We start from the raw sequence: 13,850 nt of genomic DNA, 5'->3' as shown, positions 1-13,850 counted from the left end.
TAACCACTTGCCGACCGCCGCCCGACTATATACTGCGGCGGTAAGCCCCTCCCAGGCAAAGTGACGTACCGGTACGTCACTAGCCTGGGAGCGAATAGGGGGCACAGATCACTCGGTCCTACTATGTAGGACTGTTAATCTGTGCTGTTAAACACACAGCCACATCCAATCACAGTAAGAAACATGCCCCTAGGGACACCCTTAACCCCTCCCTCTCCAATAAAGTTAACCCCTTCCCTCCCAGTGTAATTTTTACAGTAACAGTGCATATGTATAGCACTGATTACTGTAGTAATGTCACTGGTACCCCCAAAAGTGTCAAAAATATCAGTCAGGGGTCCGATCTGTCCGCCGCAATGTGGCAGTCCCGCAAAAAAAATCCCAGATCGCCGCCATTACTCGTTAAAAAAAAAAACAATAAAAATGACAAAAATCTTTCCCTTAGTTAGTAAACGGAATAACTTTTGCGCAAACCAATCAAAATATGCTTATTGCGATTTTTTTTTTTTACCAAACATATGTAGCAGAAAACAAATTGGCCTAAAATGTTAAATTTTGATTTTTAAATTTTTTTGGGGGGAACTTCATATAAAAAAATGTGAAAAACATTGTTATTTTTGCAAAATTGTCGCTCTTTTTTTATTTATAGCGCATGATCAAAAAATCGCACAGGTGATCAAATACCACCAAAAGAAAGCTCTGTTTGTGGGAAAAAAAGGACTTCAATTTCATTTGGGTACAGCGTTGCACGACCGCGCAATTGTCCTTTAAAATCACGCAGTGCCGAATCGCAAAATAGGCCCTGGTCAGGAAGGGGGTTCAAACTTCCAGGGCTTAAGTGGTTAAAAGATGGGACAGAGGCAAATTTTCGTGGTTCGGCAGGGCGGCCATAGTAAAGATGGCAGTATTGCCGAGACTGCTATATCTGTTTCACGCCCTTCCGATCCACATCCCAGCCTCGTTCTTCCACAAGCTTACCACCTTACAAAGATAATTTATATGGGCCAACAAACACCCCAGAATTAAATTCCAATACCTTCAACGTAACAAGGAAGATGGTGGCATGGGAATCCCAAATTTCCTCAAATATTACTATGCCAAACTCCTGACGAATATGATTGACTGGCACTGCCATAGCTCGTCCAAAGCCTGGGTTGACATAAAAAGACATTGGTCTAGATTTGACTCACACTTCCTCCCTTGGTCCGATTATTCCACGATAACACCAGATATTAGGACACATCCCTTGATAAACACAACCCTTAATATCTTCCGCAAAACTATGGTACAATTTAATCTTTCCTCCTCTCCGAGCCCACTCATGTCCCTCTATAACAATCCAGACTTTCAACCAGGCCTATCAAACAAGACCTTTCTTAATCCAGACAAAGATACTACCACACCCATATCACAAATCTAAGCTTCTGCTACACCATGAACTGAAAAATAAATGCTCTGCCACCCATCCCTTAACACTATGGAACTACATGCAGGTACATGATTTCCTTCATAACAGCAAGTATAGATCCCATCTAACCAGAGAACTAACATATTTTGAAAAATGCTGCTTACTGGGGTCTCCGATGAGAAAGGTCACCTTCTTAGCTTACAAATGGCTTAGCGCACTTCCTCAAAATCAACCGGATCCCTACAAAAAAGTCTGGGAGAGGGATCTAGGATTAAATTTCACTGAAGCTCAATGGAGGAGATCATGTATTTTTTCGCATAAATGTTCCCTAAGCACTAAAATGCAGGAAACGGCATTTAAGATCCGAACACAGTGGTACAGAACTCCAATTAAACTTAAACAGTGGTTTCCTGGGCTCACTGGCTCTTGTTGGAGGTGCTGTCAGGGCACATTCCTCCATATTTGGTGGTCATGGCCTAAACTTACTCCATATTGGATTTCTATCGCCCACTGGATTAAACACATCACTGGAGTTGACCTAAATTTTGACGCTCCAACCTTCCTGCTGTACATAAACCCTTTTACATACAAACGTTACAAATATTCTCTTGTACGCCATCTATTAAACGCTGCTAAAAGTCTAATTCCACTGCAGTGGAACTCACAGACCGTACCACAGATTGGAGACTGGATCACGAGAGTAGACTAAGTCTGTGTGATGGAAAGAACAATTGCCTTAAAATTGGAATGACATGAACCATTCCGCAAACTCTGGGCCAACTGGACACTTTTCTCCGTTTCCCAAGAATAGAATTCCCTAAAAGTCAACGATTAACGTGGACCATTATCATTCTACTTACCTTCCTCCTACCCATATGCTATGATATTAACGCACTGTGCTCTGTCTACTGAAACTGAACTCCCTACCAGATTATAGAATTGTCAACCCCCCCCCTCTTACCTCGCCATACCCCCCCCCCCCCTTATCTAACTCTATTGAATCCGCACTAAGAAATGTTCAGTTATTGATTCTTCTTGACACTTGATACTAGTTGTTCGGTAATGCACAAAAGTGTTAATGTATCATCTGTCTACTGTATGTTATTCTGTTTCCATGATATATACTTCCACAAACTGTTTGTTAAACTGTTATTGTTTTTATTATCTCAATAAAGCACCTTTTTGTGAAAAAAATAAAATAAAATCACGTGTAGGAACGTGCATTCCTGCCGTGCAACGTATGAACAGGGTAAATACAGTTGTTGGTCAGAAAAAAATATTTCTATTAATTATAATTACTAATGCATACCTGAACCTGCTGCATAATTCTAAATCAGAACAATAATCTCTTAATCAGACATTTCAAGATAAAATGATAGCATCAAAAGCCTGTCTGAACAGTATTACTCAAATGAAATTCAGTTAAGTGTAGCAAAAATTCTCATTAATTACAGTTTTATCTATTTTACATGCTGCAATTCTTTTACTGTCCTAAAAGATGCACAACATTTTCTCCATTGGTAACAATATTTGTATATGAAGTCACATTTACATTACATTTACTTCTCACTTAAATCTTTTCCTGCAGGTGCTGTATTTGCTAACCGAGTTGAGAATGGAACCCTTGGAGGATCGGTTTATTTTTCTGAGTCTATACCAATTCAAGCCAATCCTGCAATAATATGGAATTTTCAAAATGCTATAATTGCACAACGCTATCCTTTTGGGAATCCTGCGTGTATGGGTCAGTATGCAGGAAGATGTACCCTATCTGAAAATGGAACTCTGAGACTGGAAAATGTGACATTTGCAGATGAGGGGGAGTACACCATGACTGCAAGTTATCCAAACAATACACTTATAAAGACATCTACCTATGTGCTCAGAGTCTATAGTAAGTAATACATTCCTATCTATCATATCTCATGTGTGAGAAAAAGGTTGACAGCTCTTATTCCGGATATATTTGCATCTAAATTTACTAAATTTCTCTGAAAAAAATGTAACACTTAACTGGTGCCCAGCTAGTAAACAACATATGATGATGTGCTTTTATTCTGCTATAATGTATTTAATTATTATGGATTTATGGATTATTATGAATTATAATGGACTGACCATATGGCATATTGGGTGCTGCCCGAGGGCCCGGGGCCAGTAGGGGGGCCCGTCCCTGACTATTGCCAAACATCTGGAGCAGACACAGAGAGCTCTGCTGCCTGTCGGCATATACTGCTCTCCCTCCAGCACTACTAGAAGAGCTGTGAGTACACCCAGCTCTCACACTGATTCAGCCTGTCACTGTCTCTTCTAGCCCTGCAGCTGCAGAGAGCACAGTTCTCTCTTTGTTTAATGATGAATTTGAAGTACACTCCAGCCAGCTACTCTCTTTTCTGGTCTCTCGGCCACAGCACGGTCCCTCTGTGATCCTTCCCATGCTTTCCCCCACTCCTGGCTTGATAACAGAGTTCACTGCACTGACTCCTTTTCAGCCTTACAGACTGAAAACATTCCCTGTATGTCTGGTGCTGTGAATCTCCCTGATCTCCCTCAAGCGCCACAATGGGAGAGGGGGCACATTAGGAGCACCCAGGGCTGCTGATAGAAATCATGGGGCCCCGTACAGCCTACCTGACGGGGCTCCCTTTAGCCCCACCCTCAACTCCGCCCCTGGTCCCACCCCAGACCCTGCCTTATATGTAATATGTGCTGCTTTTACTAACAGAACAGTCTGGTTTTTCTTCTTGCTTTGCAGTGAGACAAAATAGCCAGATCGCTGATCTGTGTACAAAGCATACAGCAAAGTCAGTATAACCAGTGGCGTCACTAGGGTTGGTGTCACCTGGTGCGGTAAGACATGGTGTCAACCCCCCCCCCCCCCCAAATTCGGGCTGGGCAGCAGCTCAGCGTTGGGAGTTTTTTGTAGCAGTTTGCAACGGTCAATAAGGCCTAGAGGATAGCAGGTTAGGCACTTCCTAATGGCTCAGGCCCTAGGAGCAGTAACGGATAATGCCTGAAAGGCCATCCTGCCAGACCCAGCAAAAATGCAGCAGTGATCCCTCTGGTTAGACGTTCGCTCCCTCTGGATTGACCAGGCTGACTTTGGTCAGTAGTGTAGCCCGTCTGTACCCTGGCAATGACAAAGTCTTTCTCTCTCTGGTGGTGCTGGGCAGTGTGGCTCTCTCTGACTTCCCCCAGCACAGTCCTCTCTTTATGGTGTAGCACTCACTCCCTCAGCTTTTTCCCAGGTTCCCAGTCCTCAATCTCTCCCCCTAGCAGAGTGCATGCTGGCAGCTGTGGTCTGCTCCCTGTAGACTACAAATGGGACCGCCAATCTTCCGGGACTACATGTCCCATGATGCCCCCCTAGCCTCTTCTGATTGGCCCTGCGCGGTGGCCAATGGGAAGGGAAAAGACTGGGCAATAAGCTGGGCGGCAATCAGATGAGAGCCGCTCTCTCTTCTCCTGCACAGCTGACAGGAGAAAAGAGGGGGGGAGTGGGGGAAGATAAATTAACAGCCCGCAGTTCGCTACCTGTTCTCTGGTGTACTGAGCGAGGAAAAGAGCCTGCTGTCACCGCTTAATTATACCTCCCAACTTTTGAACTTCAGAATGAGGGACACTGGAGGAGTGAAAAGACCTGCGGCATACTAGGTCGCGGTAAATTGTGGGAGGAGCTTAAGGGATATGTTTAAACAAAACCCAGGCTTCCTTGTACCTATAAAATAGGCTTTGATTGTTTTGTCTGATCCTACCTTAAAGAATAAATTCAATAAAATAGTCAGGGACTGCATAGCAACCAGCAACTGTTGGGACAATGAAGACTTTGGTCAGAAGTATATAATGTACAGTATTGCGTATATAGTGCGGGAGTGTGTAAAGCAGAGCACAGGGGTTGGGGAGTGCTGCAGCCAGTGACGGGTTTAGGATACATAGTGCAGGCTGCAGGGGTCCAGGGTGTGCCAGGTTTAGGAGTACATGATACACAGAGAGAGCATGGCCCAGGAGTACATAATGCACAGAACGCAGGGCCCGGGAGTGTGTAATGTATAAAAAAAAATCAGGAGTACAAAACAAAAAGAGTGCAGGAGACAGGGGTGTGTAACTCAGCATAGGGGTAAGGAAAGGGCAAAATTCCTCCCACATAAAAGAGATGGTCAGACTACAGACATTATAAAGTAGATGGTCAGAGACTGTGGAAATAATACAAGAGATGGTCAGAGACTACAGACATGATACAAGATATGGTCAGAGACTGCAGACATGATACAGGATATGGTCAGAGACTGCAGACATGATACAGGAGACGGTCAGAGACTGCAGACATGATACAGGAGACGGTCAGAGACTGCAGACATGGTACAGGAGACGGTCAGAGACTGCAGACATGGTACAGGAGACGGTCAGAGACTGCAGACATGGTACAGGAGATGGTCAGAGGCTGCAGACATGGTACAGGAGATGGTCAGAGACTGCAGACATGGTACAAGAGACTGTGGACATATTACAAGAGACTGTCCGACTGTGGACATGATACAAGAGACTGTCAGAGACTGCGAGAAAAGCAAATAAAGTCCCTCCTCTGCTATCACCTCCTGGGCCCCTCTGTTGACCTCATGGGGCCCAGGAAAATATATTTATACTCCCTGGTAAGCAAATTGGAGCGGGGGTTGGGATTTAAAGGCTTTCTATTTATTTAGGCAGAAGTTAACTTTAAAGCTGTCCGGGCCCCTAGTTGAGCTCATGGAGCCCGGGCCCGGTACAGCAGGGCTGGTTGTACTGCCCTATCAGCGGCCCTAGGAGCACCTGTCTTGCTCAGCAGTAGCCTGGCCTGTCATTACAATACAAAGCCTGGCAAGACAAAGGGAAAGCAAGCGCAAATACATCTGGCTCCCTTGCTGGCTGCCCGGGCCCTTGCTGGCTGCCCGGGGCCCACAACTCACAAGTAGCTGGCAGTGAAACCCTTTAGAAAAAAAAATCCTTCTTGGTGACTCTGAGCTGTGCATGCGCAGTCTGGAGCCAGCCAATAAGAGAACTACTGTGCTCAGCCTCAGATGAGGCAGAAGGATATGGCTTAAATTCACACACACACACACACACACCCACACACAAACATTGCCGCCACACAAGCAGAGATCAAGCTCTTTACTTATTGGCTAGCTCCAGACTACGTATGTATTGTTCCGAAACAGCAACGATTCTGATGTCTCTTTCTGGCACATCGCTCTGTTGGAAATTCTGAAGAATCATTTGATATACTTCCCAAATTCCACAAGCTACGTTCCAGAAAGAGACATCAGAATCGTCGCTGTCGTTACTTTCCGTACCTGATGACAAATTTTCCCATGAATCGCTATAGCTCAGTTCTTCAAGTAACTCAGTTTCGCTGTCGCTGTTTTCCAGTTCGTCATATGCGAATCGCTGGGGGTGTCAATACATAGGTAACAATGAAAAGAAAGGTTCAGTGCTGAGAATAAACGATGGCTGCAGCCTCCCTCAAATATAACCAAAGGTTACAGTATATAGATATAAGATATGGGGGGGGGACTATGCTTTCCGTAATAAAATCATCTTCATGCATGACAATGCACCATCTCATGCTGCAAAGAATACCTCTGCATCAATGGCTGCTATGGGGATAAAAGGAGAGAAAGTCATGGTGTGGCCTCCATCCTCCCCTGACCTCAATCCTATTGAGAACCTTTGGAGAATCCTCAAGCAAAAGATCTAGGAGGGTGGGAGGCAGTTTACATCCAAACAGCAGCTCTGGTAGGATATTCTGACATCTTGCAAACAAATTCAAGCAGAAACTGTCCAAAAACAAACAATGGATCCAAGACTTGTGAAGCTGGTATCAAATAAGGGGTCCTATGTTAAAATGTAACGTGACCTGTTAAAATGTTTAAAAAGTTAAAATGTTGTTATAAGTTTGATTGAAATAGCTTTTGATTTCAGTAAATATACTGCAAACACAACAAATGACAATTTTTCAGTTCTTTACAACCTATGAAACTTACTGTGCGTAATAATTTGGAACAGTGCATTGTAAGTTTTTTTTATGTTTAGAAAAAAATACTGTTATCATTAGGAGTAGGGTTGAGCGAACACGGACTGTATTTGTGTTCGTACCGAATAATTGGATTGGTCATTTTATTTCCGGGTTTTGTATGCATTGATGCGCTTTTCATGGCAGGCTTTCAACAGCCAATCAACAAGTGTTTAACTGGTGTGCCTTAAGCCATCCCAGCCATGCCTACAAATGTATTAGTAGCTGTGATTGGCCATCTGAAGCATGTGACCAAGTCTTTATAAGTTCGAGCCAGCGCCGCTGCATCATTCTGCTGTGTAGTTCAGGGACAGAGCACACATCATACGTGCTGGCTGCTGATTAGGGACAGACAGGCAAAAATCATTTGTGTCCGGATAGAATTGAGGGACAGGTCAGAGTGTGTTAGGCAGGGCGAGTTGTAGGGCATTTTAGGGCGAGGCTGCTGATTTTTAGGGTCAGTGTTCTACAATCGATATTGCTGTGTGGGGGGGGGGGGGTTGCAGTGACCGATCTTATCAATCCTTTTAGGGAGAGGCTGGAGATAGGCAGGTGTCAGTGGTCCACATCGATTTTGCTATGTGTGGGGTGCAGTGAACACAATCTTTTTTGCCCACTGAGGAGGAGGGAGAAAAGTATTTTTCTATCAGTCACTGTGTGCAGCGTTTTTCCTTCAGTGCTGTGCTGTGCTGACTGTGATAATACACTGCTGTGTTCAGTGTTCACATGTGCTATTATTGAGAGATTTCAAAAGTTATACACTTTTTTCTATTCCACTATTCAATATACACCCTTGGGTTAAAAAAATTAAATTGTGGCATAGTCTGTACTAATCTAGTTAAAAATTACAAACTTAAAAGGGGAATTTTTTTTTCCCTCCATAGCCTGCAGCAGAGCTGGTCCACATCGATTTTGCTCTGTGTGGGGTGCAGTGAAAACAATCTTTTTTGCCCACTGAGGAGGAGGAAGAAAAGTATTTTTCTATCAGTCACTGTGTGCAGCGTTTTTCCTTCAGTGCTGCTGTGCTGACTGTGATAATACACTGCTGTGTGTGTTCACGTGTGCTATTATTGAGTGGTTTCAAAAATTATACATTTTTTTCTATTCCACTATTCAATATACAGCCTTGGGTTAAAAAAAATAAATTGTGGCATAGTCTGTACTAATCTAGTTAAAAATTACAAACTTAAAAGGGGAATTTTTTTTTTCCCTCCATAGCCTGCAGCAGAGCTGAATGATATAAGACACTGCTGTTCACATGTGCTATTGATAAATCACACCAATTTTATATCATATTTTCTATTCCGCTATTCAATAAAAACCTTTGGGTATAAACAATTAAATTGCGGGATAGTCTGTGTTGGTACGTGTGAGATACACCTTTCCAATTTTTGGGGTTCATCTCATACTTCTGAAGATTTGAGGGTGCTGCCTGTTCCGTACTCCTCCTACTCCTCATCCTGCTTTTGGGGGTACAAAAAATACTAATTGGGGCCTAGTCTGGTTCTGTACGTGTGAGATACATACACTTTTTTTGATAATATTTTCTATTCCGCTATTCAATAAAAACCTTTGGGTATAAACAATTAAATTGCGGGATAGTCTGTGTTGGTACGTGTGAGATACACGTTTCCAATTTTTGGGGTGCATCTCATACTTCCGAGGATTTGAGGGTGCTGCCTGTTCCGAACTACTCCTACTCCTCATCCTGCCTTTGGGGGTACAAAAAATAGTAATTGGGGCCTAGTCTGGCTCTGTACGTGTGAGATACATACACTTTTTTTGATAATATTTTCTATTCCGCTATTCAATAAAAACCTTTGGGTATAAACAATTAAATTGCGGGATAGTCTGTGTTGGTACGTGTGAGATGCACCTTTCCAATTTTTGGGGTTCATCTCATACTTCTGAAGATTTTAGGGTGCTGCCTGTTCCGTACTCCTCCTACTCCTCATCCGGCCTTTGGGGGTACAAAAAATAGTAATTGGGGCCTAGTCAGGTTCTGTACGTGTGAGATACATACACTTTTTTTGATAATATTTTCTATTCCGCTATTTAATCAAAACCTTTGGGTATAAACAATTAAATTGCGGGATAGTCTGTGTCGGCACGTGTGAGATACATACACTTTTTTTGATAATATTTTCTATTCCGCTATTCAATAAAAACCTTTGGGGATCAATTAAATTGCGGGATAGTCTGTGTTGGTACGTGTGAGATACACCTTTCCAATTTTTGGGGCGCATCTCATACTGCCGAGGATTTGAGGGTGCTTCAGTCTGCCTCCTGCCTGTTCCGAACTCCTCCTACTCCTCATCCTGCCTTTAGGGTACAAAAAATTGTAATCGGGGCCTAGTTTGTGTTTGTATGTGTGAGATACACCGTTTTGTAAAATTTGTCCTATTCCGCTATTCAATATACACCCTGTTTGAGTGTAAAAAATTAAATTGCAGGATAGTCTGTATCAGTACATGTGAGATACACCTTTTTAAATTTGGGGGGGTGGCCTGGGTCGTAGTGCTGCTGGTAGAGCTCCAGTTGCAAGGAGAGGACGTGGTCGATCTGTGCCAGCTACACGCACAAGTGAAACACCTTCCTCAATTGTTAGTAGGCGACAGAACCTGCATCAGTATTTGGTAGGGCATCATACGCCTCTAGAAGTGATGATGCCAGAACACGTAGAGGCGATAGTAGATTGGTTTGCTGCTGACAGTGCCTCCAGTTCCTTCACATTGTCTCCCACCCAGTCTACTGCAGAAAGGTCAGAGTTGGCACCTGCAGCCGATGTCCAACCGTCTTTCACCTCACCCCCTTGCAAATCAGGCAAGCAGTCTGAGCCCCAAGCCATACAGCAGTCTCTTCTTCTTTTTGATGACTCTGTCAGCAGGGTTTCCCAGGGCCATCCACCTAGCCCTGCCCCAGAAGTGGAAGAGATTGAGTGCAGCGATGCCCAACCACTTATTTCTCAAGATGAGTACATGCAAGAACCATCGCAGCACGTCTCCAATGATGACGAAACGCAGGTGCCAACTGCTGCGGCGTTCAGAATTGTGGAGACCGACAAGGAGGGCAGGGGTGAAGACTGGGTGGAAGATGTGGAGGACGATGAGGTCCTCGACCCCACATGGAATGAAGGTCATGCAGGTGACCTGAGTAGTTTGGAGGAAGAGGCGGTGGTCGCACAGAGCCACCAGCACAGCAGAAGAGGGAGCAGGGTGCAGAAGATGAGCGGCCGTGCCCTAGACACTACGCCTGCTACTGCCCAACGCAGCAAGGGAACGAGCGCAGCAAAGCCAGCTCAAAGGAGTTCTCTAGCGTGGAAGTTCTTTGGAAAATGTGCTGATGACAGGACACGAGTGCTTTGCACCCTGTGCAATCAGAGCCTGAAGCGAGGCATAAACCTTCTCAACCTGAGCACAACCTGCATGATCAGGCATCTAAGTGCAAAGCACGAGCTGCAGTGGAGTAGACACCTTCAAAACCAAGAAACGTCTCTGGCTCATCCTGCTTCCTCTTCTGCTGCAGTCTCGGCCGCTCCAGCCACATCTGTAGTGATACCGGCACCTGCCACCCCGCAAACAGACGATCTGTCAGCAACACCACCACCTGGGTCACCAATCATCTCCACAATGTCCCGTGGAAGCGTTCAGCTTTCCATCTCCCAAACACTTCAGAGGAAGAGGAAGTACCCCCCTACCCACCCGCAATCCCTGGCCCTGAATGCCAGCATTTCAAAATTCTTGGCCTTTGAAATGCTGTCATTCCGTCTGGTGGAGACACACAGTTTTAAAAACCGTATGTTGGTGGCTGTCCCACAGTACATCGAGCCCAGCCGCCACTACTTTTCCAAGCAAGCCATCCCTTCCCTGCACAACCAAGTGGGGGAAAAAATCAGGTGTGCACTGCGCAACGCCATCTGTGGCAAGGTCCACCTAACTACCGATACGTGGACCAGTAAGCACGGTCAGGGACGTTATATCTCCCTAACGGCACACTGGGTAAATGCAGTGGCGGATGGGCCTGAGGCGGATAGCAATTTGGCGCATGTCCTTCCACCACCGAGGATTGCAGGGCGCTTCAGTTTGCCTCCTGTTCCTAACTCCTCCTACTCCGCTTCCTCATCCTCTACCGCCTCCTCATCCGGTCAGCGTAACACCTTCACCACCAACTTCAGCACGGCCAGGGGTAAACGACAGCAGGCAGTTTTAAAGCTTGCCTGTTTGGGGGAAAAACCACACACCGTGCAGGAGTTGTGGAGGAGCATGGAACAGCAGACAAATGAGTGGTTGCTGCCAGCGAGCCTCAAGCCCGGCCTGGTGGTGTGCGATAACGAGCGAAATCTCATAGCAGCTCTGGGCCTAGCCGGTTTGACGCACATCCCTTGCCTGGCGCATGTGCTGAATTTGGTGGTGCAGAGGTTCCTTAAAAACTACCCCGATATGTCAGAGCTGCTGCAGAAAGTGCGCGCTGTCTGTGTGCACTTTCGGCGTTCTCACCCTGCTGCTGCTCGCCTGTCAGCGCTGCAGCGTAACTTCGGCCTTCCCACTCACCGCCTCATATGTGAGGTGCCCACAAGTTGGAACTCCACCTTGAACATGCAGCAAAGACTGTGCGAGCAGCAGCAGGCCATAGTGGAGTTTCAGCTGCAGCACGCATGCATGAGTCGCTCTGCGGAACAGCACCACTTCACCACCAATAACTGGGCCTCCATGCGAGACCTGTGTGCCTTGTTGCGCTGTTTTGAGTACTCCACCAACATGGCCAGTGCCGATGACGCTGTTGTCAGCTTAACTATCCCACTTCTATGCCTTCTTGAAAAAACAATTCGGGCGATGATGGAAGAGGATGTGGCACAGGATGAGGAGGAGGAGGATGAAGATGTAACATTTCCAAGGCTTTCAGGGCAGTCATTCACAAGGGGCTCCGAGGGTGGGTTCTTGCACACACAAACGCCAGGGACACAATTGTCCAGCAGGGGCACAGTTCTGGAGGATGAGGAGGAGGAGCTGGAGGAGGAGATGGAACCATGTTCACAGCAGGGTGGCACCCAGGCCAGCTCATGGCCATCACTGGTGCGTGGCTGGGGGGATACAGAGGACACAGACGAAACACCTCCCACAGAGGACAGCCTTTCGTTGCCTCTGGGCAGCCTGGCACACATGAGCGATTACATGCTGCAGTGTCTCCACAACGACCGCCGAGTTGCCCACATTCTAACTTGTGCTGATTACTGGGTGGCCACGCTGCTGGATCCCCGTTGCAAGGACAACGTACCGTCCTTAATTCACTCACTGGAGCGCGATCGCAAGATGCGCGAGTACAAGCGCACGCTGGTAGACGCGATGCTGCTGGCATTCCCACCTGACAGTGGGGCCTTAGTGGAAGCACAAGGCAGAGGAGGAGGAGGATGAGGAGGAAGAGGTCGCCAACGCAACCAGGGCACCCCCAGCACCTCAGAAGGCAGGGTTAGCATGGCCGAAATGTGGAAAAGCTTTGTCAGCACGCCACAACAAACAGCAGCACCAGCAAGTCATATGGAACGTCTTAGCAGGAGGCAGCATTTCACCAACATGGTGGAGCAGTATGTGTGCACACGCCTAGACGTACTGAATGACGGGTCTGCCCCCTTCAACTTCTGGGTCTCCAAGTTGGGCACATGGCCTGAGCTTGCCCTTTACGCCTTGGAGGTGCTGGCATGCCTTGCAGCCAGTGTATTATCTGAACGGGTATTTAGCACGGCTGGGGGCGTTATCACAGACAAGCGTAGCCGCCTGTCCAGAGACAATGTGGACAAGCTCACGTTCATTAAAATGAACCAGGCATGGATCCCACGGGACTTTTCCGTACCTTGTGCAGAATAGCGATGGATACCGACCTTACCCAGCCATTGTTCTATTTTTGCTCTTTCTCACTCTTTTGGGGTGTACCCTCATTTAAAATTTCTGAAAAAAAGCAGTGTTGGCTACCTCATCCTCCTCAGGTCCAGATTAACATAGGGGCTATTGGAGCTGCAGCTCCAGGCCCCTACCTTAATATAGGCCCCGGGTTGGCCATATTCACTGTTACCGCTCTTCTGTCACTTGTAAACACAGAAGTCTGGCTTCTATGCTCGCTTCCCCAGGCAGCTCCCTCAGAACCTCCCCACACAGCACGAAGGCCGGACAAGGAGGGACAGTTGCCGATGCATGGATGTGTTTATGGGCTTCAGAGACAGCATTCCATGTTGAATTAGGCATGCATGGCTGCACCCTTCCTCCTCTGGGTGCATGCCAAGGCACGGCCCTTAAGGCCCTTTAAAATCCTCAGCACCAAGCCCATGATGCTCTTAATCTGGCCCTGGTCCTCCTCCACCGCCGCTTCCACCTACACCGCCCTTAGGTGTGCGCAGCCTATTGC

The 13,850-nt window shown here is 46.4% G+C and overlaps 1 protein-coding gene across 1 annotated transcript in view; it reads left to right on the top strand.

Moving 5' to 3' along the window:
* Positions 1–13,850, top strand: part of LOC309568016 (cell adhesion molecule CEACAM1-like) — a 214,013-nt gene that overhangs the window by 112,908 nt on the left and 87,255 nt on the right. The window contains exon 2 of the mRNA XM_082273588.1: positions 2,997–3,302. Within this exon, the coding sequence (XP_082129714.1) occupies positions 2,997–3,302 (306 nt within the window). The remainder of the gene's footprint in view (positions 1–2,996; positions 3,303–13,850) is intronic.

This window comes from Pelophylax lessonae (genome assembly GCF_965119305.1).
Source record: "Pelophylax lessonae genome assembly, chromosome: 12".
NCBI lineage: Eukaryota > Metazoa > Chordata > Amphibia > Anura > Ranidae > Pelophylax > Pelophylax lessonae.
The sequence above is the reverse complement of the archived record's forward strand: the minus strand, read 5'-3'. Positions and strand labels throughout refer to the sequence as shown.